We start from the raw sequence: 25360 nt of genomic DNA on the forward strand, positions 1-25360 counted from the left end.
CTCACTTCCTCTACACCTCTCAGTATCCTCCCATTTATTGTGTATTCCCTTGCCTTTTTTGCTGTCCCCAAATGCATTGCCTCACACTTCTCTGGATTGAATTCCATTTGCCACTTTTCTGCCCATCTGACCAGTCCATTGATATCTTCCTGCAGTCTACAGCTTTTCTCCTCACTATCAACCACACGGCCTATCTTTGTGTCATCCGCAAATTTCTTAATCATGCCCAATACGTTTAAGTCCAAATCATTAATGTATACCACAAAAAGCAAAGGACCTAGTACCAAGCCCTGTGGCACCCCCTGGAAACAGCCTTCCAGTCGCAAAAACACCCGACGACCATTACCCTTTGCTTCCTGCCACTGAGCCAATTTTGGATCCAATTTGCCACTTTCCCTTGGATCCCATGGGCTTGTACTTTTTTGACTACTCTGCCATGTGTGACCTTGTCAAAAGCCTTGCTAAAATCCATGTGGACTACATCAATTGCACTACCTTCATCGATCCTCCTTGTCACCTCCTCGAAAAATTCAATCAAGTTAGTCAGACACGACCTCCCCTTAACAAATCCGTGCTGACTGTCCTTGATTAGTTCGTGCCTTTCAAAGTGACAGTTTATCTTGTCCCTCAGAATTGATTCCAATAATTTGCCCACCACCGAGGTTAGACTGACTGGCCTGTAATTACTCTGTCTATCCTTCACTCCTTTTTAAACAACGGTACAATGTTAGCAGTCCTCCAATCCTCCAGCACTACGCCTGTATCCAGTGAAATTTGGAAAATGATTGTTAAAGCCTCCGCTATTTCCTCCCTGGTTTCTTTATAACAGCCTGGGATACATTTCATCCGGCCCTGATGATTTATCCACTTTCAAAGATGCTAAAATCCCCTTAATACTTCCTCTCTCACTATGTTTATCTGATCCAATATTTTACACGCCTCCTCCTTAACTTCAATCTCTGCATCATCCCTCTCCTTTGTGAAGACAGATGCAAAGTATTCTTTAAGAACCAAACCCACATCTTTCACCTGCACCCAATCTGGCTGGCTGTCGGGCGGGAAACCTACTGAAAAAAATTGAAAGATGTCCTTACGTCAAAATCCTAAGAACATCCAGGAAACCCATACTTCCGGTTTCCCGTCCGGAAATCACCCCACCTCGCTCTCTTCCCGGCTCGACCTTAAAATTTACCCCTAAGTGTCAGCCTTGAATCAGTAGCACTCTGGCCTCTGAATCAGAAGATCGTGGGTTCAAGCCCCACTCCAGGACTTGAGCACATAATCCAGGCTGACACTCCAGTGCAGTACTGAGGGAGTGCTGCACTGTCAGAGGTGCCATCTTTCAGATGTGAAAGATTCCAGTTAATGTTATTCTTACCGTGTCCCTGGCAGCCGCAGAAAGGTGTATAATCCACTGCAAGTCACATGATAATAGAAAGTAGATGTTAGAATATGTTAGCATACATGAGGAAATAGATGGATATGGGGGCAGGGTGGGAAGAGGTAATAAGAGTGGGAGGAGGCTCGTGTGGAGTACAAACACCGGCATAGGCTTGTTGGGCCGAATGGCCTGTTTTTTTGCTGTGGATTCTATGTAATTCTGTAGAAAGATGCAGTGATGTGGTTCCGCTGATGGCATTGTTAGTATTGCCCTGTGCAGAGCTGAACCACACAGACCAGAAGGTGCCATGCTTAATCCCCAGCCTGAGCTGAGTTGACTGATCTCAGCTGGAGTGGCAGCGCTGGGAAACTACAAGTGGCCTCAATGATCATGTTAGGGAGGGGAGAAAAATCACAAGAGCAGGGGGGTTCTCCCCGGTGTCCTGTCCAATATATATTCCTTAGCCAACATAACTAAAACAGGTAATCTGATCGTTTATCTCATTGCTGTTTATGAGACCTTGCTGTGCGTAAATTGGCTGCCACATTTCCCTACAGTCTAAGTGACTACCAATTGAAGAGTGGACAAAGACTGTGAAGAGCTTTGGGACATCCTGAGGACATGAAAGGCGCTATATAAATGCAAGTTCTTTCTTTAGTACCCAACTGCCATTCCTGGCTTGGCTGAAACCAATAATCATTCCCACTGTTTTTAATGCCTCACCTGGAATTCAAGTATTTAAAGGGTTACAAATTTTCAAAAGTTCCTGTTACCAGAGACTTGGGTTTAACTGTGAACCGATGCATGGATTTCAGGTAATCTGCAGAAACTTAAAGAGCAGCTGATCTGTATTTTCTCAGCACTTTCACCATCCAGAATAACTGTTGCTACGAAGTGGAAAGCACAAGGTCAATGCAACAAATAGAGAACGCTGTAATGTGCTAGCACAGAATGAAGGAGATTGATTACTGAATAAAGCACAAGTGTATCAACTGATCTGAGGCCTTTTGAAGTATATATTAGATTGCTGGCTGAGGCTGTTCTGCAATCAATGCGAAACAAAGCTTGATACATAACATCTGCCATCCATCAGATTGCGTGAATGCATTTTACTAGACACCTGCCTTGGTACAGTCATCAGGTTCAAATTTCCCTTTTAGTCATTTCTCCCTATAATTTTGTACAAATAAACATTTAACCTCCCTGATCGCTTAGTGGGGTGTGACACTGAGTCAAATAATGCAGGAGGATCCCAGGGTTGCTCTGTGCTGAGTTAGCTGATCTCAGCCAGGGTGGGGAAGGGTGCTGGAGTTGGCCATCATAATCCAGCATAGCAGGTGGAAACAATCAGCCAGCGCTCCTGTTCCCAATTACTGTCGCATGACCCCTTTTGGAATGTACTTGGTGCACAGACATAACATCTGCCATTGCTGTTTATGAGACCTTGCTGTGCGTAAATTGGCTGCCACATTTCCCTACAGTTTAAGTGACTACCACTTGAAGAGTGGACAAACACTGTGAAGAGCTTTGGGACGTCCTGAGGACATGAAAGGCGCTATTTAAATGCAAGTTCTTTCTTTAGTACCCAACTGCCATTCCTGGCTTGGCTGAAACCAATAATCATTCCCACTGTTTTTAATGCCTCACCTGGAATTCAAGTATTTAAAGGGTTGAGGATGGGAGTCCGTCTCGGGTGCGATGCCTCCCGCTGCTGAGTAGCTCGCTGTCTAGGTTCCCATCTGAAAAATGGGGACATACCTGAGGACAGTTGGCGCCCGCAAGAATCAGCGCCCTGAGAAGGGGAGGAAACTGGAAAAAAAAACTTAGCATTCTGCAACAGTTGAAGAAGAAAATTCAATCAAACACTTGCTAAAGGTTAGAAACAAAAAAATGATACAAATCCATTCCATTAATGGAAATAAATGAGAAATGCGTCAGCCTTGATCCATATCTTAGACTAAATCACAGCTGAAATACTTACCTAATCTGGTACAGAAGGAGGGAAACAATTGGGGGAATTTTTTGAGTGGCGCTAATTATGCAAACAGGGAGCGTAAATTTATTTCTTCCTAAAGTCACTGGGTTTCCACTCCGAGTGTGCGCGGCACCATTTCTTGCTCTGCACTTCCTGCCGGTGTAAATAGTTCCCACACAAAATGGTAATAATGTTTATGTAAATGCTGTGCAGCCCTCCATTTGCTGGTATCATGCAGATGTTCCGCCCACTGATAACTCCGCCAATTTAAATGACCATTGCAGCTAGTGTTGTTTTTCAGGAAGTATGTTCTTCAAACTGGGCTACTCCATCAATGGTTGCTGCAATTGAGCTGATATCATGGGTCCTCAATTATGTGCGCCTTCCTCCCTGATTTTGATGGAAGAGAAGATTGAAGACCAAAGGGAGATCCGACTGCACTAGATAACGAACCCTGATTCATAGATACTCAATCAGGTGGCCCACACAATCACCAGCATTGAACCCTGCACTGTCTCCACTACCATCCATGCTGTTGCTACCTTATTCTGCATTGTCAGAGAAACTCTAGTCAACAACAACATTTATATAGCACCTTTAACGTAGTAAAACATCCCAAGGCGCTTCACAGGAGCGTTATCAGACAAAAATTTGATACCGAGTCACATAAAGAGATATTAGGACAAGCGGTGACATAGGTAGGTTTTAAATAGCGACTTAAAGGAGGAGAGTGAGGCAGAGAGGTGGAGAGGTTTAGGGAGGGATTTCCAGAGCTTAGGGCTGAGGCAGCTGAAAGCAATGCCACCAATGGTGGAACAATGAAAATCAGGGATGTGCAAGAGGCCAGAATTAGAGGAGCAGAGATCTTGGAGGGTTGTAGGGCTGGAGGAGGTTAGAGATAGGGAGGGGCGAGACCATGGAAGGATTTAAAAACAAGGATGAGAATTTTAAAATCTTAAAATTTTAAACAAAGGATAAATAAAGTGCAACCAATTTATTTCCCTACATTGTGCAATAGAGATGTGATTTTCCTTGATTTTTGCTCTGGAGCTTCCCATTAATGAAAGTGCATCTTTGTAACACCTGACCCGAGGCTTCGTCTAAGTCACTATCCAATGGCTCAGAGTCTCAGTGGGAATGGAGTGGATCTGTGGGGCCACTCCTGGAGGGGAAGCTTGTCTGCCGGACCTCCATATTGGGAAAACATGGCGACGTTGCCCGCAGTTTCCCAATATGTCTGAGCTGCAGGTGAGACTACCTGCCAGTAAGCAAGTACTCCAAAAAAATTGGCCTTTGCACTGGCTCCCGAAAGGGACCTGCTTCCACCACATGCACTGTTGCAGGGGCTGACTGGTCCTACCCACATTCTGGGAGGTCTATTGCCAAAGGAAGGCTCGGTGTGGCCTCACGTTGACAGCGGCCTCATCTGTGCCCACTCCAGCCGTGCCTCTGCACCTTGGCCTATCCAGAAGGGGAGCAGACCTCTGGGTGGCAGGTTCTCTCAACGCAACCATAATGTCAATGACAGTGGAGAGCCCTTGTTGAATGTTGCAGCCCACTGCCTCTGTAACAGCAATCTGAGCATTGACAAAGAATTACTTCAACAGGGCTTAGGGCTGACAGCACCTTGACCGATATCCCTGGGGATGCCTCTTGCTCCATGGTAGACTATAGCGCCAAGACGCAACTGTACACAACTGCAGCTGGTGGACCTCTCCTCACTCTTAGCCCCACCTTGCAGGAATTGCTTTACGAGTCAAATGATAGTGCTGACGCAGCAATCTTCTTTTGTAAGCAGGCCCCGTGAGAAAGACCTGCATTTATATAGCGCCTTTCATGACCTCCCAAAGTGCTTCACAGTCAATTAAGTGTAGTCACTGTTGTAATGTAGGAAGTGCGGCAGCCAATTTGTGCACAGCAAGCTCCCACAAACAGCAATGTGATAATGACCAGGTAATCTGTTTCAGTGATGTTGGTTGAGGGATAAATGTTGGCCAGGACTCCGGAGATCCGAACCCATAGGCCCTGTATCTGAGGAAGGATGCAGGTCACCTTTCTGACCAGCTACGACTCACCCAGTGCCACCTCCACAAGCTCACGATCTAAATTCTCCAGGGTGGGTGCAGCTGGATTCTGTGACACTGGGTCCGTTGCGGGCCTCCCAAAATAGAATAGGAACATGTGTTAAAATTGCTGGCTGCCGGAGACCCCTGCAAACAGTGCTTGTATGCCAATGTACTGTGTTGTGCTCGAGTGTATGGCTGTGTGAAAAAAATAACAAGCATAGTACTAACCCTCAGTTTGGGATTAGATATACTTAATCCTAGGACTGTTGGCAACTCTAAGGAATTCAAGTTTTCAGCAATAGCTACCTGTCCTGGACAACTTGTACCCATGGGGTCTTAAAAGGTGGTAGTGAAATTAATGGAGCTTTAACTGGTATTTTTGTGTGATCATGAAGAGGTTCCAGAGATAGCTAACAAAAACTGGATTATTTAGAAGACTCCAGCGATACACCAGGAAATTACAGACCATTGGGCCAGATTTTGCTGTAACAGTGTCTGGTGTTAGTTAGACTTGCTCCTGCACCCTTCAGCTCAAAACATTGCTGAAAGTGCGAGCTGATAACGGTACGGCGAGGGAAACAGGAACAGGACAACTGGGACCTGAATCAACAGGGCAAACAACAGGGTATTTCCTTAACCAGGAGATTGGGAAATAAACACAGGAAGGACTGAGAAGGAAAGTGAATTAAAGGGGGTGAATTCAATGTTAAATTGGATAGAGAAAGAGAAATAGAGGGAAAGAAAGACTGGATTGAGAGAAAAAAAGAGACCAAGTAAAAGTAAGAAAAAAATTTAAATTTAACATTTTTAAAATCGCCCCAAAAAATTAAAAACCTGAAGGAATGAGACGCCACACTTGTAGTTAATTTTTGGTGCGAGAGGTTGATTGGCAGTAACTAACACTTATCATGTCATTAAAAGGGTATGTACGCTTAAAGTGACAAGACTTAACTTTTTGTGGCGAGTTTAATGAGCAAATACGGCAAGTTCCTAAAAAACAGGGAAGCTAAGGGTGAGATGCTGTTTTCATGAAGCTAATGGCGGAGTGGCCCAACTCGAACAGCAACTTTTGGATTTTCACATTTAACCACACATCTGCCCCTCGCCTGAAGCTGCTGTACCATTTACGCATAAATAACGGCGAGAGCTATTGGCCCCACCATTATTTTCACAGCAAATTCTGGCCCCATGTCTTTTAAACTGCATATGCAGAGGAATGCTCAAAAGCAGTCATTTGTTGATTAGGCACAGTGGAATCCACAGTTTAAATGGGGACGAGTTCTGTAACCGTGGGAGGTATTACGGAACTACTTCTTCAGGGGGGGGGCTTCTAGAGAATATGAACACATTACAAAAAACCTAAGAGTCTCATTTTGTTTTCCCAATAGGATTTGCTGTGAATCTGCAAGTTATTCTATCAAATCCCAAAGCTGTCTTCAAGCGGGGTGGATCCCAGCCGGGAATGCAGGAATCAGACTTTCTGAAACAAATTACAACCGTCCAGGAACTGGAGCCAAAAGCTGCTAACTGCACCAAGGTATGACTCCACTCGCTAACAGTCAACCACCTCTTGTGTGCCCTTTGCTGACTCCAATGGCAAGCTCGCCATCGAAGTAGTTCTGTAAAGGACCCTTGCTGTTGAGGAGACCCCTCCAGTTGGGGTGGTGGGGGGAAGACACTCCAAGTGCTTCTAATGAAAAATGCTGCTTGTGGCAAGGCTAAACATTTTCCACTAGTAATAATCGCCATTGAGCCCGGCCTCTTGTACTTTTGCCATTATTGGCCCATATGGAGCTTTTCCTGATATTGAGGACGGTCCCAGCCACATTGTTTAAAAGTTCCAAATGCAACTTTGAACTAACTGCACGTATGCAAGACTGGTGCAGGTGTGGAGTCGCTTTAAAGTTATGCTGACAACTTGCGAGTAACTGCAACTGCATGAATCTTTCGCCCAAGCATTTTTAGGTTGTTGGATCTGCCCTGTGGTGATAAAGGGGGTGGATTCTACAGCTAGGGAATTGATATGAACACAAATCAATTTCTTTAGGACAGAGGCACAAACAAATGCAAAGAATAGGAGAAGAGGCATCAGGGGGAAATCCAGGATTTGAAGCAGAAGGTACAAGTACTAGCTTATGCCAACAAAACGAGGAAGGGGTATGGTTTGGGAATAGTTCCATTATCTAAAAATATCTTTAAGCACTGAGTAGAGGAATGTGGCATTAAGATATATAGTTGGAAAATTATGTTGGATTATGAAACAGGATCGTCATGGGCTGAATCCCAAGAAATTTCCCAACACAAATTTACCTTTCCATCATCTCTAATTGATCTCAAAATGAAGGGATTGTCGTGAATTAAATTGAGTAACAGTATGATAAACTTCTAAATACTCAACTCAAAAGATGACAGCCAAATTTCTGAGAAAATCCTGGGAGTGACAACTTGCTTTATTGAGGAACTGTATCATCTTCCAATCTTAGGTTATGAACATTTATATGTCATTAATAATGCAGGAGTCCAAAGTAAAACGAGGAGCCAGGTCACCCAAAATTGCACTATAACTAAGGCAATGGGGGTGGCGGGGGGACAGAAATTTAGTGCTATAGAAATTTAAATCCTGCATAGATTTATAAGTGAAGTAACCAGCACTGTGGGAGAACCTTCACCATACGGACTGCAGCGGTTCAAGAAGGCGGCTCACCACCACCTTCTCAAGGGCAATTAGGGATGGGCAATAAATGCCGGCCTTGCCAGCGACGCCCACATCCCATGAATGAATTTTTAAAAAGCCTCCTTACAAAATAGATTGGTAGGTAAAGTTCATGATTTAGATTTATTGGGATTGTTCTCTTTAGGGCAGAGAAGATTAAGGGGAGATTTGATAGAGGTGTTCAAAATTCTGTGAGGCTTTGATAAAGTAGATAGGGAAAAACTGTTTCCATTGGCAGAAGGGTCAGTAACCAGAGGACACAGATTTAAGATAATTGGCAAAAAATCCAGGGGATGAAAGGAGGAGACATTTTTTTTACGCAACGAGTTATGATCTGGAATACACTGCCTGAAAAGTAACTTTAGTAGTAACTTTCAGAAGGGGATTGTATACTTGAAAAGGAGAAATTTGCTGGGCTATGGGGAAAGAGCAGCAGAGTGGGACTAATTGGATAGCTGTTTCAAAGAGCCAGCACAAACAAGATGGGCCAATTGGCCTCAGTCTGTGCTATATGATTTTATTTATTCAAAAACTAATTCTCATTTTTTTAATATTTTAGGTGCTTGTTTGGCACACACGGACAGAGAAGGCAAACCTTGTATTTGAGCCTAAACACAACCAGGATGTAATTAACATCGAAGTGTAGAAATCACTGTTCTGACAATATCGAGGGTTATCTGGAACACAGGTAGCTTAGCATGCGCCCTGGAGAAACTGCGCCAGAACAGTTTACAAAATGGACCTGTGACAGCAGCAGGAAGAGGACGCTATTCACTTGGGACATTTTTCAAGGCAAAATAGTTCACAGCAGCATCAATTTCAAAAAAAAGTTTACAAAAGTTTCATACGTGTCCATCTGCATGTTTCTTAGCACTACATTCATTTCAATAAACAGTGCGCTGCTTGTGTAGTTGAATCACTCATATCTGCTTGTTTCAAATTACACACTAAAAAAAAAGGCTCTTCCACAAGGTGATGACAATTGATGACTTCATAACACTTCAAGCACATTACTTAACACAGAAACTGAATGCACCACAAGGTGGATGAACAGCAATACACTAATTGGTGCATTCACACTGCACAAGTTTAGTGCAAAGCTAAAACCACTCACACTGACACTAAATGTGCACAGTGTAAATCAGCTGTTCAGGCCAGAACTGACTGAAGTGAAACAGAGTGAGTCCACCTGCACAGGGAGTCTTAACACACTTTGCTCTGGTGTTAGTTTGGGCCCTGATTCAGATCGCATTTACACTATAACCACAGTGTTAGTGCGATACAAAACTGGTTAGCACTGGCGCAGTTATAATGGCCCAGAATTTACTGATTGGTGTGAACAATGCACACCGTTATTAATGTGCAAATTGGCCAGCAACTTGTGGTGAGGAAGAGATACCCCGTGAATTGCAAATCGCCACAAGTTGCTGGATGATTTGCACCGCTCCGCCATTAGCTTTGCAAAAATGGGATTGCGCGCTTAACCTCCCCGTGATTTTCATGAAGTTGCTGCATTTGCATGTTAATTGCCCATTAAACGTGCCACAGAAACTTCAGTGTAGTAATTATCAGTGTAAGTATCCTTAACGATGTGATAATTGTTAATGACTGCCAATCAACCTCTCTTGCCCAGAAAGTGAACAATTAAAAGTATGGAGTCTCATTCCTTCAGGCTGAGGTTTTAAAAATGTCAATTTTTGTTTAAATGCCTCACTTTTCCTTTCTGTCTCTTTTTTTTCTCTCTCTCTTAATCCAATCTTTCTTTCCCTCTCTTTCTGTACCTGACTTGACATTGAATTCACTCAATCTAATTCATCCTCCTTCTCTGTCGTTCCTCTGTTTATTCCTCAATCCTTAAATCTCATTGGTTAAGGAGATAGACTGTCGGTCCCGTTGTTCACCAAGCTCTCATCACGCCGTTATCAGCTCGCACTTCCAGCAACTTTGTGAGCAAAAAATTTCTGGGCTGAAGGGTGCAGGAACAAGTCTAACTAACAGGACACACTGTGAAATGCTCTGCTCCAGCAAATTCTGGGCCAGTGTGAATGCACCCAATAGTATTCCCAGCCCAGGACAGCAAACAACAAATGAAATAATTCTAAGAGACAAAACATGCACAATAGATAGTGGTTTAATTGATTTAATACAGGGAAATAACATACTTGCTATACTAGGCACCATAAAATGTAAACACAATCACAGTAATAAACCTGGATGTAGCTCTAGGGAGATTCAAGGTTTCAAGAAGTGCTATGCACAGTAACCCTGTTCATGTTTGGTGCACTTAGTTGGTAACCCTTCACTTTAAGTATCTGTTACTAACTAGCAGTTCAGGTTTAACAAAGCTATAATGCGCAACAGCTTTTAAAAAGCCAGTTATTTATATTACTATAGCATGTTTAAACACTCTTATACCACTATTAATACTATTTTAAAACCTGTGAATACAGAACTATAAACTGTTTAAGGTGTAACAACATTGCATGATGTGCATCAATAATTTGTAATTGGTACGGTTTTTGTTTAAAATATTAAAGGGATAGAAATTTGAATTCTGTGCCTGTCAGCCTGCGATTTTCTGTCTTTCAATGGAAATGGGCAGTAAATCATGGGCTGGTGAGCAGAGAATCGGAATTTCTGCCCGAGTGTTTTGCTGCTGCATCCCGATCCATTAACTAAAGCTTACCTCCTCAGGGAGGGTTCTCATTTAGGTGATGGTGATGAAAAAGGGCATCATAAAATAAGGAGTAAAAACACTGAACATATTCCTTTTGCTTGCTTTTTCAAAGACCCACAGACATTGAATCACAATTGGCTCAAATAGTTGAAAACTTAGAACATTAATGTCAGACATTTGATATTAATTGAGCTAATGATGCAATATTTAGTGGCATTGTGTGTGAAGTGAATAGTTCATGACTGATGGCCAAAATAAATTAACATTAGCCACAACACTGAAAAGTATAGGCTGGTTACAATTCTATATTTACAGAGCCAGTAATTACAAGTTATCGTGCTATTGCAACCTCCTAAACATATTAATTATTTCTAGCAGTGTTACTAAACTTTTGTTTTAAATAGATGAGATAATTGCAGCTTTGTTAAACACTGATTTATAGCAGACACTTAAGAGTGTGTGTTACCTATTTACCTGTGTACCTTGTAACAGGTTAACATGTCAAATCACATTTGACAGTCTGATTAAGTTTGCATTACATAGTCAATATTAGAACTGCTTTGTCTTTTAACATTTAAACCAATCTACTTACTGATAGCTTTTTTCAAGGTGTGGGGGGGGGGAAGGAAGAGGGGGGTAAAAGAAGTGGGTACAGATCAACCACCTGTGGGAGGGGGGGAAGGCTTTATGCAGAGAAAGTAGCAAGTTTATCGACAGGTTAACCTGCGACAAGCTATAGGTACCTCTGGAATAGCCAGCTAGGAATGAGTAATTTGCCAATTGCAGTAAAAAAAATTCAAACCTGAGTTGCAATGTATGTATTTTGTTTTCAATTCCTGGGATCTAAACCCAACCAAAAGTTCAATCATTAACTCTACCATCCAGATTTATTTTTCTTCTCCTAACTTTGCTTTCTTTTATTTGCTCCACATCATAATATCACATCAACAAAAAAATGGTTGGAACAAAAATAAAAGATGGTTGGTATTCCAGGAACAGCTTTTTAAACACACTTACACTTAGTTATTTAACACACATCAGTTCATACAATTTCTTCTACAGGGACTTTAGGTGATTATTATTACAGAGTATTGGGTTTTTGGATGGAGGAGGTCGCTAAAATGACAATTCACTTCCTTTTCCCTAGCAGTACAAGTACTAGCTACAAGTCAGGTAACAATATCATCACAATTTATTGTAAACTGCTCAGACAGCCTGTGATGGATACATTTTAGAAAAAGACGACATGAGGTGGGGGGGGGGGGGAGGGGTGGAAGGAAAACTTCTGAAACTGCTATTCCATAGTTTAACCAGGGAATTACGTCATTAGACTGAATCAACAAAAGACTGCCAGGAATGGACTAGATCAACTAGGTAATATTAGCAGTCAAACGCAGAGCATTCTTTTTTTTACATAGATAAAATAACAAGTCTGTTATGTAATGAAGAGATGACATATAATTCCAGGGTTGGGGACCTCAGCTCTTATTTCCCTTCATTTCCACAGCTGAGTGCTAAGAGTCTGGCCCGCAGGACTGCCCGTCCATCCTCCCATTGTGCCTGCAGACTGGCTGAAGCCCATCACGCCACTGGGGCAAGTTAGATTCATCCCCGCCATTTGCTGATTCATCTGTGAATGCAATGAGACGAAAACATCATTTACAAATCATAAGCACAAATACTGAAATCCCACACAGATGCTGAGTAAGTGAGTCAGACAACCCGCATGCTAACTTTTTAAACTGCTGTCTTTGAGAGGAGAAAAAAAAAATTAGACACACACTAAGGAGAATCAGGACAGCACAAGAGAAAAAGGAGAGCACGAGAGAGAATGAGCGCGGATACGCCTGCGAGAGAGAGAACAAGAAAGGACATACAAAATTGATGAGTAGGAAAAGACCAGCCGGTCCAGTATCGTGTGGTTGACTTTTGCTTGCTGAAACATTTTATAGTTACGGAACTAAGGATGTTAAAAAAAATAACCCAATCCTAACTCCTCTCCCAAGATAGGCTTGCAGAACAAGAGAAAGGATCAACTTTAAACAAAACAGCATGTGCTGTACATCAAAATGTTTGACAACCATTAGGATAGCAACACTGTAGATTTAGACTGCACACATTACCGTCATTTGCACAACTTTTGATAAGCAAGTTAACAGATGTAAAGAGAACTACAATTTGAAGAGCCTGTTGGTATATTTTACCAGGGTGGTCCAATTACCATCCAATTAAGAACGTATGAAAATTCTGATTGCTATCTAAAAGTACTCGCTATATACAAGAGGAAAACTCCAATTGCTTTACCACATATCCCTAATTTATATCAAATAAAAATCCATTTTATACTGATGCCATTAGAAAACTATTACTGGCATTGCTCCCAGCAGTCAACAGAAAGGAATCCACTGCTTTATCATGAATTTGGCAGTAAAAGCAATGTTCATTTTCACACAGACACTGCACATCATATGATTCATTGCTTTATATAGCAATGCTCCAAGCTTTCCATATGTGTGCTAATAGGTTAAGAACAGAAAAACAGCAGAGGTAAAATTATTTAATTTAAAAATGCAAGTTCAAGTGCAAAACGTGTTAATTTACCACAACATTTCCATTTAAAGAAATTAGGGCAAAATATTGCGATAACTAAAGTAAACATTCTTTTAACTTGCACCAGGAGCATCCCCCGATAGTACTGAACCATCGAGACCAGGAAGGTCGCAAGTTCAATCTCTGGTGTGTGTTAAGTTAGCTGATCTTGATCAGGTAGGTGGTTGGGGGCGGTGGGGGAATGGACTACAAATGGTGTCATTGCCCCAAGCCTGTTCAGGTCAGTGGTGGGGTGGGGGGGGTTGCTAACAGATGGTGTCATTGCCCCAAGCCTGTTCAGGTCAGTGGTGGGGCGGGGAGGGCTAACAGATGGTGTCATTGCCCCAAGCCTGTTCAGGTCAGTGGTGGGGCGGGGGGCTACGATTGGTGTCATTGCCCCAAGCCTATTCAGGTCAGTGGTGGGTTGGGGGATTACGATTGGTGTCATTGCCCCAAGCCTATTCAGGTCAGTGGTGGGTTGGGGGACTACGATTGGTGTCATTGCCCCAAGCCTATTCAGGTCAGTGGTGGGTTGGGGGACTACGATTGGTGTCATTGCCCCAAGCCTATTCAGGTCAGTGGTGGGTTGGGGGACTACGATTGGTGTCATTGCCCCAAGCCTATTCAGGTCAGTGGTGGGTTGGGGGACTACGATTGGTGTCATTGCCCCAAGCCTATTCAGGTCAGTGGTGGGGGTGCTACAAATGGTGTCATTGCCCCAAGCCTATTCAGGTCAGTGGTGGGGGTGCTACAAATGGTGTCATTGCCCCAAGCCTATTCAGGTCAGTGGTGGGGGTGCTACAAATGGTGTCATTGCCCCAAGCCTATTCAGGTCAGTGGTGGGGGTGCTACAAATGGTGTCATTGCCCCAAGCCTATTCAGGTCGGTGGTGGGGGTCGACAATTGGTGCATGTGCCCCTAGCCTATTGGGAGGAGGGTGCATGATGGGGAAGTTAACCATAGTTATTCTTCCACCCCCACTCCAAACACTATGCAGTGACTCCTGATGGAAAGGGTGTATCAATATTTCAATAGCCTGCCAACATTCACTGTCAAATTGCACCACGTGAAGAATGGCTATTTGGATGAGGTATTGGAGGGCTGCTGATTTTGATAAGAGGCTGCTGATCCACAATGCCAGTTTGAGGGCTGGGCGTCAAGTTGAAAATCTACCCGACTGTGTCAGTGGTAATGAAAAATGACCATTTGTGCAAGGTACTGGAGAAACTGTACTCCAACACAAATTTTGATCGTCCAAAGCTCACAGTGGAGAAAAAATATAATCCAAAGTAAGGTTGGGTCCGACAGTCCAAATAGAAAACAGCAACAAACAAAATGAAAGACAATTGTGTACTGGTACCTCTACATTCACTAGTACCTTAGTTTCATTAGTGCGGTTGTGTGTTCACTGGGAGTAGTGCATGCTTGAGGATCAAGGCAATTGTGGGGTGCCCTGTGAAGTTCAGTAGGCCAGAGACCGGGGCAGGCCTTGCAAGGATTAATTGACAACCATGCTGGACTATTGGGCTGGGTTTTGGATAGGGTGAGTAAATGGGCTTTTTATGAAAAATCTGCTTGTTTGCACCACTCACAACATGGTATAATTGCACTATTAGTCATTCATGAATTATGTCCATGACATAAACAGTACATACAGATTAATGCTTTACAGGTCAATTCTATAGGTTGATGGTTTATAGATGCAAAACTACTAAACCTACAATTTGTGTCAATTAGGATTTACTTTTTGCAATAGGTGATTTAACATTTTGAATTTGATGCAGCAGAACTGAATTTCTTATTTAACTTGAAAACCACCTTCGTACTTTTACCCCTCCAATTTTTGCTTCCAGGTCTGTTTTCAACTGTCACAATTTCTTCCCTTACCGAGGAATGCTAGGAAGGTACAGATCACTAATTTCTCAGTTAATCTTTAGAGGTTGAGCATTCCGTTTTCACATTATATCCCAGCCAGAATCTGGTACATTGCACCCAACAAGGGAGACACATTTTAATGAATATGAAAATTGAGTTCTGAATTCCCAACATCTGGTTTTTCCTCTGTATTGGGCTGCAATTAACATATTATTCATTGAGACATTAAGTAACTTTATTATTTAAAAACCCCCCACCATAGCAGTAAATAGTGTGAGCTTTTGGCAATCTAAATTCTGCAGCGTGAATCAATTGCTAACAAAAAAAGGAACATTTTTTAGATATATCCTTTGTGACAGTGATTAATCTCACACCTCAGGCAGGTATCTTCACAGCATCCACTAGTGTAATACAGGCACATTTTAATTAATACAGAAGCATGCGAAGCACATAACGATCATCCACTTGATGTATTGCAGCAAAGCAACAACATAGCAGACTTCCTGAGACAAGTCCAAATGGTAATTTTTAGTCCACAAAGCAACAATTCAGTGTTACACATTATTGATAATCAATAACCCTCCTGTAAAGGGTTTCTTACTTTATTCCCTAAATCAATACTCAGCTTCACTGACCTGACTGAGGTTCCACTGTGGTTGCTGGCTTTGTTGCACGTTGTATGAATTTCCCACGATCCCTCCTTGGGGACCCATCATGTTCTCCGGAACTCTGACGACACCAGTTTGTGCATTTCCCATAAATCCATTTGGCATTCCAATGCCGACCACCATCCCTGCTGGTTGGCCCATCATACCCACCGACTGTCCCATCATATTCCCCATCATGCCAGTAGGCGCAGGCATAGGTGCTCCAAGGCTAGGGAAATTAGGAAAGCTGGCCGCAGGGTGCGAGACAAATGGCATTTGAGAAGTTGCCATGAACACAGCAGCTATAAAGAATAAAAGGATGCAGTACAAATAGAAAGTTACATTGGTGCACAACAAAATAGACCACTCTAACAAAAACAGAAACCAACTAAATTAGGCTACAAAAGCATTACTAATAAATTTCATGACATTTGAGACTGGGCAAGCTTGATTTACACCCCTTCCACTACGGCGAACTGTGACTGCAGTATGTACGATCTACAGGATGCACTGCAGCAACTCACAAATGTTACTTTGACAGCACTGTTCTTCCCCGTGACCTCTGCCACCAAAGAAGACAAGAGCAGCAATGTCATGGGAAGACCATCAGCTTGAAGTTCCCCTCCAAGTCACATACTATTCTGACTTGGACATATATTGCCATACCATCATCATTGGTGGGTCAGAATCCTGGAAATCTTTCCTAATACCATTGTGGGATCACCATCAGCACAAGCACTGCTGTGGATCAAGGAGAAGCCCCATTACCTTCACTGGGCAACGGGAATGGGCAATAAACTTGACCTTGTCAGTATCGCCCACATTCCAAAAACAAAACATAAAAACACATCTATTCTGTGCATGTGGACCAAATTCCAATGCTGGATTGTTCTCTCGCACCATGAACAAGGCGGATTACCCAACTTCAGGCCTGCTATTCATCTTTCTTTTGAGTCCACATTCCAGGGTAGAAGAAGATGTGCAACCAGACAAATCAGAGGGAAGCTTATTTGCAACTTCAGTCCAGAACTGTGCAATTTTAACTTAAGTGGCCATCAGAGCGAGTCTGTTTCCACCAAGAAGAGTAAGGGTCTGCTGTGAGAGGTCCATCACCCGGTAATCTTAATAGAAAGCAGCTAAAAGCAGAATGTTGAAACTCTGGAAATATCATCTGCAAATTGCAACTTAGAACATTGATGATTTGGGAACAAACAATATGAACAATCATAGACTTATGGCTTCAAAGTGTGGTAGAAGTGTAGAACTCTCTCCCACAAAAAGCAGTAGATGCTAGCTCAATTAAGACTTTTAAATCTGAGATCGATAGATTTTTGCTAGATAAGGGTCTTAAAGGATATGGAGCCAAGGTGGGTAAATGGAGTTGGGATACAGATCAGCCATGATCTCACTGAATGGCAGAACAGGCTCGAGGGGCTGAACAGCCTACTCCTGTTCCTGTGTAAACTCTGAGATGAACTTGTTTTTGATGGAATAGAAGGAAACATTATTTTGGAGAGAGGGTGGGGTTAGGGGAGGGTGGTTGACTGTGAACGAAAGCACAGCAGACCACAGTTGAATAGTGGAGATATCAAGATGGATGAAAATTCTGCAGTTTGACTTGATTACCAGTGGAGATTTGGAAATTTTTCTGCAGAACTCTCCCTCAGGAGATTAAATAGTTGGAAAGAGTCCAGGATAGCAAGCACAGGGTCTTTAGAAAGAGCAGACTTGAGCCAAATGGCCTTTCCTCATTCCATGTGTTTCTTACATTCACTGAAGGTAAATTTAGATTGTAATGTTAGATCATTATCCTGGTTTTTTTTTAACAACACCTTGGGATCTGGGGAATAGTTATATTCCTCATCAAACACTCCATGTTTAATTTTCCCTTGATCTGCACCCAGGGAGCACTTATTCCCTAGGTGTAAAGTGCAGGAAATAGGGGCAGCGACCTATAATGCTGGGTCGCCAGCCCTTGGGACTTGCCCTAAAAAGAGGAGAGAGAAGGGTCAGAGTGCTTGCACCTGTAATACACACAGGCCATCCATCATTTCCGCTCATATCTCCAGCAGAGCGCCCAGAAGTGGGCTGTAGGCTCCGTACCCGGCTTCTCCCCGATCTGAGGATAGGAGAAGGGCAGGCAGCAAACACACAGGACCCCAAGGGCTACTGGGCCAGAGATTGGAGTTGGAGGCCATTGTGTTGCTGTTTTTGTACAGCAGCCAGAAGGCCCCCACTCTAGCCCTGCTGGATTCCCTCCCCCACTTCCAGGCAGTAGGCCCCACACCAAGGGGAGCATTTGAGCCATTTAAAATGACCAGAATCTCCAAACACAGGCTGGCTCAGGTCACTACAGGCAGAATGCTCTTTGGGTACACTCTACCTGCTCAGCACCTAGGAGCAGAACCCACAGGAATAAATTAGCCATCCCACTAGATAATCCACATCTGTGTGCTTATATCTTGTGCATTGTTCCGTTGCTTCTTGAAGACAGAGCCTGTTCTACAAAGGAATTATGAATATAAAATCTCAGCACATCTAACGCGTCAGTAATTCAGTTTATCTTGCCGTGCTGCACAGGGATGAATTAAACTCACTCAGTTTATGCTTACCTAATCCATGCCAAGATAGTATTCTATTTTTGCTGAGGAATAAGATAGAATATTTCCCGGGAAGAAAATAAGTTATCGCAAATGCTGTCATTAGAATTCAAGGGGTCTTGCCGGACTGGTTTGTTTGTTTGTTTGTTTAACCTCTTGTGAACCATTTCCAGGCTTTTGGTTTTGTATTGAACAGTTCAATATCACACTTGTACTGCTTGCCTACGTAAATAACTATACTTGTAAATAAACCAGTGTAATAGTTTACTGTTAGGAAAAGTGTCCAGTGTGGCTGATTATATTTGTTTTTTGAAGTGACTTGAGATGTAGTGGAATCCCATGTCCTATCCAGTAGCAAGTTTATAAAGAGGGAGAATTGTTTCCCAGATAGCAGGTTATTTTTCAGCTTTTAAAAAAAATTTGTTCATGGGATGTGGGTGTCGCTGTCAAGGCCAGCATTTAATGCCCATCCCTAATTGCCCTTGAGAAGGTGGTGATGAACCGCCTTAAGATAACTGTATTTATGCCAAAAGATAAATTTATCCTGGAAGGTACACAAATATTTTAAAAATTATAAAAATAAAGTAATTGTCCAGTTCCTTCCACTGGGAATTAAGTAGTGACCTGATAGAGGTCTTTAAGAATATGAAAGGGTTCAATAGGGTAGATGTAGCTTACTTTACCCTTAACAGACAAAGTATAATCAAGTAACATCCTACACATGCACAAATACACTACTAAATAGCTTATAATTGCCAATATGGATCTACAGCTTGAAGTGAACATAAGAATTGCTGGACGAGAAAAGACCAAGGTCCATCTAGTTCACCTTCCACCAACCTGGCAGTCGTATGTTACGACAATAATGGAGTAGTTAATTAATTATGGTAATCAATCTCCATTAATTAGTCTACAACAGACCCAAAGATGAGGCAACCCCCCAGTGGTGGAAACCTTTGGGAACCTTAAGTCCAAAGTCATCAGTTCCTCCCAACATACTACACTTACCATAGGTCATGTCTCAAATTACTCATATACTGTATCCCAAAATGTTATTTTGTGAAAGAAATCTATCTGACTTGAATTTGAACAAATCAACACTATCTGCTTCCACTGTCTCCCTAGAGAGCCTGTTCCACAGATTTGCCACTCGCTCATTGAAATGTTTCCACAGATTAGATTTGAATTCACCCCGCTTCAAGTGCAGGCCAGGTTCTCTGGTTCCAGTATTCAGGACAAAGTGAAACAAACTCGTCATGGTCTACATTATCTAGTCCCTCTAGAATCCTAAAAACAGCAAATCATATCACCTCTCAACCTTCTCCTTTTCAGCGAGAACATGCCCAATTTACATAATCGCTCATCATAATCCAATCCCTCCATCTCCTCAATCAATCATTCTGGTTGCTTTCTTCTGTATCCTTTCAATAGCTGCAATATTCTTTTCATACTGCAGCGACGAGAACTCTACACAGTATTCCAACTTTGTTCGCACCAGCCCGCTTGATTGGCACCCTAAACATTCACTCCCTTCATCACCGGCGCACTGTGGCTGCAGTGTGTACCATCCACAGGATGCACTGCAGCAACTCGCCAAGGCTTCTTCGACAGCACCTCCCAAACCCACGACCTCTACCACCTAGAAGGACAAGAGCAGCAGGCACATGGGAACAACACCACCTGCACGTTCCCCTCCAAGTCACACAACATCCCGACTTGGAAATATATCGCCGTTCCTTCATCGTCGCTGGGTCAAAATCCTGGAACTTCCTACCTAACAGCACTGTGGGAGAACCTTCACCACACTGACTGCAGTGGTTCAAGGCGGCGGTTCACCACCACCTTCTCAAGGGCAATTAGGGATGGGCAATAAATGCTGGCCTCGCCAGCGACACCCACATCCCATGAACGAATAAAAAAAACTCATAACAAACATTAGATTCTAACATTTATGTAGACAAAAATGGAAAACAAATTATTTCCAATATTCCCAACTAGCACCGATATACACCTTCTACAAATACTAACATGAGCTTATTTTCATGTGATTGATGGTGTAAACCTCAAAAGAGCATTATTGTGCTCTCAATTTTACTTCAATTCATTGTGTATTACTGCTTGTAGCTTGAAAATTGAAACATCTAAATATATTTATATTTCTTACAATACCCCTAAGCTACACTCAAAAAATAAAAAGGAAGTTTCTCAATCAATATAATCTCTGCTGTGTGACATCAGTAGGAATAGCCTTTGCCCTCTTTCCCGCTGATGGGACTGATAGAAAACCACGGTCTGCCAATGTAAATTACCAGGTGATAATAAAACTGCCACCATGGGACAAGTCTTTTTACAACTCATGCTTATGATTTTACTCTTGGGATACAATAAATATGGAGACACAATTTTGCTAGTGGCTTTATTTTAGATTTTGCTGTTTGGAATGATAAAACTGATCTTTAATTTTTGTTCAAGTTCTCAAGCTTCTTTTTAACCTCCAGCTAGGGAGCTGTAATATGTACAGATCTAGGTGAACCAAACAAACTTTGATGCATTTTAGCAAAATGCAGTAAGATTTTCTTGTGTGCTCGCTGACCTACATTGGCTCCCGGTCCAGCAACGCCTCAATTTTAAAATTCTCATCCTGGTTTTAAAATCCCTCCATGACCTTGCCCCTCCCTATTACTGTAACCTCCTCCAGCCCTACAACCCTCAGAGATCTTTGTGCTCCTCCAATTCTGGCCCCTCACGCATCCCCAATTTTCATCGCTCCACCATTGGCGGCCGTGTCTTCAGCTGCCTAGGCCCTAAGCTCTAGACTTCCCTCCTTAAAATTCTTCACCTCTCTCCTCCTTAAAGATGCTCATTAAAACCTACCTCTTTGACCAAGCTTTTTGGTGACCTGTCCTAATATCCCCTTATGTGGATCTGTGTCAAATTTTGTTTGGTACGCTCCTGTGAAGCGCCTTAGGATGCTTTACTATGTTAAAGGCGCTATATAAATGCAAGTTGTTGTTATGTGCTTTAATCTGTTGCATGTTGTTAAGAATGTATTGATCATATGAACATAAGCTTTTATTAAAAATAAATGAAAACCTGAGGTAAAAAAAACCTCCACAAGATTTAGGTTCTAATAAAATATAAGTATCAAAAAGGGACCTAGATAACACCACAGAGCAACGTGAAAGTTGCAGATTACTTTACTGCTTGGGATGACCTGCACAATTCTATCATGCCTAAGGTGCTCATGCTTCCTCCCTTGCAGGGCACCATGCTGGTTATTCTCTGGTTTATACATCATTTATTTCTGTGTGTGTGTAAGTGTCCCATCAGTGTCACCAATCTAATCCTTTGCATTGTGCAAATATTTCTTCCAAAGCCTGAAGTTACCAATTTGCTCTTTACTGTGTTCATTTTGGAGGTAATCGTGCTTGTAAAATGCATTACACTTGCAGTTTTCCATTTCTCACTTTTGATCTTTACCGACACACATGCAAACTCTAAAGTTTCCTACATAAATTCTGCCTGGTTGTGGATGATTTCATTTTTCTTGCTTCTAAAAGAACTGTAATTTGAGTTCTACATGCAGACAGTGTACATTACTAGGTCTCAATTTTTATGTTACACTTGAGAAATATTTCATTTCCAGAACAAAGCGTCCTTTTCTTTTATGTTCAAAATTAATTTCCTGTCACTTCCAAATATCTGGAATAAACTAATTACTATAATTAATGCCAGCAAATTTTTTACCATTTGGCTACAAAGGACATTTAGGGAGCACTGCAGCTAAGCTTGAGCAGTAAATGAAATGACACAAATTTCATCTGCATATTAATACTGGGGTTTAGACAGAAGTGCTGTTCACACTGATATCAAATGAACTTACACAAGGCTCCCTCATGAGTGGTTAACTGTTCATTCTGGAGTTGAGTTATGGCCTGGTCAAGCTATTCTTCAGGGGAAAACACACGTCTAGCTAAGTACTACTGGGCCCACACAAGTATGGATGGTCCTAGCTGGCTTAAACACTGGTTGAATTCACACCAGGTTTGCAATGTGCAGTATAAAGGCTGAAAACACAAAGAATATGGCCTGATCCGACATATATACATTGCACAGACCTGACCATGAGACTTAGATGATCTTGTGTCACAAGTGATTAAGTCAAATTCCTGCCAATTACAAATTAAAACTGTTACTGTGAGCTGCCTGAAAAACTCTGAGCTGAACACCCACACAAAATATTTCAATTCCTGATGGTGTATTGCTTTGTGAAGTAATTATTCAGAAAAGATGACTTAAATTGTACAACTTTCACCCCCAAAATGCCAGTCAGCTTTTTGTTGATAAAACATTTAGTGGCCATTCTCTTCTATGTTTCAAGTATAAGACTGGATTATAATAGTCATACTCGCATGCGATAGAAAAACACAGAATAAGCAGTGCGACACTTACTTTTGTTTTCTCATGAAGGGACCTGCCAATCATCATTCCACTAGTGGTAAGACCAATACACATTTAATCATCCTCAAAAAAAAGTTCATATTCACATTTTCTGATTACCTAATTTCCCAGTTGCTATCTCACAGGGCACACACACAGATGGACAGACAGGCATACACAGATCGACGCGCAGTCACACACACCCATATAGATGCACGCAGACGCACACACACCATTTCCAGTGCTCAGTTGCTACCGGGAATGGTCTGTTTCAAGGTGGAACACGTACACGGACTCCCAAAAGCTAAAACATCCCTTCACTTTCAACAAGAGGTTTCACTCACAACTATTCTCCACTCATAACACAAGAATTGCATTGAGTGCAGTGTTCAGTATTTCGAGGATGAGTGATAACTGAGTCTCAAACTTCAGGACGAGAGTCGGTGCTCAGGCACTCTAAGGTAGATTGGTACGATTGTCCAGCTCTTCTACTGTCACAAAGAACCAATAATCAGAAAGTCCCTTATCAGGGTAAGTGAAATTCCAGTATGTATTTTTGAAATTATTGAAGTGCCAGTATATTACTATTCAAGTATAAAATATTTAAAAGGCACACTGGATTCTTAGCATGGCCACTTCCAAACAAACGCAGAGGATGACAAAAAAAAAAATCAATGATCAATTTCCCAGTTCCTTCTGCTGAACTTAAATGTTTCAATGGTAATTCTTGCTTCTAACTTAAATGCTACTGCCACTCTCTGTGGGGTCATCTCGTTGTATATTATACATAAAAATCAGAATGCTGAATCACTAGTCAAAATGTTTTTAGGTGAACTGTGCTTAGTCCCAAGCCATTTAGATCAGTAGCGTTCTACCACTCTCTGGTTAGGTACTTTGGTTTGCATCCCTATCAATCTGGACCTCCATTTTGGGTCTCCACAAACGGGAAGCTTGTCCACGGAAAACAATAATGGCTACCAGCAATCAGTTCTACAAGAAAGCCCATTTGTTGATCAGTATTGGGGGGGGGGGGGGGGGGGCGTGATTCATGAATATTTTCCTTCAGATAAGAGAATTGTTTTTGCAGAATAACTCTTGAGTTGGGTGCAAGAAAAGGGTTAATCAGATGGTAGTGCTATTGATTTCTTTTTATATTCATTTCTTGATATTAACTTTTAGTTTTCAAGTGAGTTTCTGTCAGAAAGTCAGTGGGAATTAAAAGTTATACCAGACAAACAGTCAGGGAACGTTTAGCCGATAAGCGATTCAGCAGTGGCAAACAGGCTCACTTTGTTCACTCGTGCCTTGAAAGATAGACAGAATGGTTGCTTCGACCCCCATACATCTTTCAGCTTTGCAGGGAAACACGAGATACAGGACATCTTCATGGCTGTTATATGTCTTCCCAGGATACAATGAGCAAAGATAGGTTTCGACCATCAATTCAAGAAATTATAAACTCATTAAAACTAAAGTGTTTTGGATTTCCCGGAGAACTCGCAAGGGATACTGTATATTGAGAGTATAAAAGTAATGTTCCTCTAAGGGGTTGGGAATACTCTATATTGAAAGTATTACAGTGATGTTCCTTTAAGTTAACGATATGCCAAGTTGGAATCCATCATAAGAACATAAATTTCCCCATTTCTAGTGCACCTAAAAAGCACCACAAACACAAGTTCACCTGCCCAATGCTTTGTGAACCGTGCCAGTACTTTACCTGGAGTGCCTTGTTGTTGCTGCATTGTTCCTGTACCATATAATGATAAGATAGAATCCTTGGAGAGTGGTTTCTTAGCAGAATCTTCCGATTTTGTGGCTGGTTCAATGAAAAGATCAAGATCTCCTGCTGCTGCTGATAAGGCTGCTCCTGTTGGTTTAGTGGAAGTGGGCTGTGAAGAGAAGGTCAAAAGTTGTGAATACATAAGAGTCACAGACAAATGCCTTTATCGAGAATACCACAGGAAGGCACAAGGACACGCAACTAACTATAAATAGCCTCATATTTTCCGGGATGCCATTGAGCATTTTGTGACATTTTTCCAACAGATGGATGCCGTGTTTCTCAAATGTGATGTCTGTATATAAAATAAATCTCCCATTTGGGGAGGGAATTGAGGGATGTTGCTTCACTGAAATATGTCATTGCAGGACCTTTTCTTTTCAAAAAGACTACTTTAAAAATAGATCATAAGTAATGAGGTTATAAGATATCCAGAGAACTCTTTGTGAGACATGCATGTTCAGCTTACAAACCGTATGTCTACGTGGATTTTGTGTAGGGATGATGGGAACACCAGTTGCATTGTATTGAGTGCACCCTTTCCAATTGTTACAGCACAAGATTTTACTTCAGTTTCTGTGAACATTGAATTTCTAAAATAGTCACAAACACAC

General features: G+C 42.0%; 2 protein-coding genes across 2 annotated transcripts in view; one reads left to right on the forward strand and one right to left on the reverse strand.

The window, feature by feature from the left end:
- Positions 1-8898, forward strand: part of b3gat2 (beta-1,3-glucuronyltransferase 2 (glucuronosyltransferase S)) — a 76149-nt gene extending 67251 nt beyond the window's left edge. Inside the window, exons 3-4 of the mRNA XM_067983706.1 lie at positions 6811-6959; positions 8695-8898. Of these exons, the coding sequence (XP_067839807.1) occupies positions 6811-6959; positions 8695-8781 (236 nt within the window). The 3' untranslated portion in view covers positions 8782-8898. The remainder of the gene's footprint in view (positions 1-6810; positions 6960-8694) is intronic.
- Positions 8899-10250: 1352 nt separating this feature from the next.
- The window catches only part of smap1 (small ArfGAP 1), a 311358-nt gene continuing 296248 nt past the window's right edge, over positions 10251-25360 (reverse strand). Inside the window, exons 10-12 of the mRNA XM_067984029.1 lie at positions 24684-24855; positions 15912-16225; positions 10251-12442 (exon numbers count right to left, since the gene is read on the reverse strand). Coding sequence (XP_067840130.1) covers positions 12308-12442; positions 15912-16225; positions 24684-24855 — 621 coding nt within the window. The 3' untranslated portion in view covers positions 10251-12307. The remainder of the gene's footprint in view (positions 12443-15911; positions 16226-24683; positions 24856-25360) is intronic.

This window comes from Heptranchias perlo, chromosome 5 (genome assembly GCF_035084215.1).
Source record: "Heptranchias perlo isolate sHepPer1 chromosome 5, sHepPer1.hap1, whole genome shotgun sequence".
Taxonomy (NCBI): Eukaryota; Metazoa; Chordata; class Chondrichthyes; order Hexanchiformes; family Hexanchidae; genus Heptranchias; species Heptranchias perlo.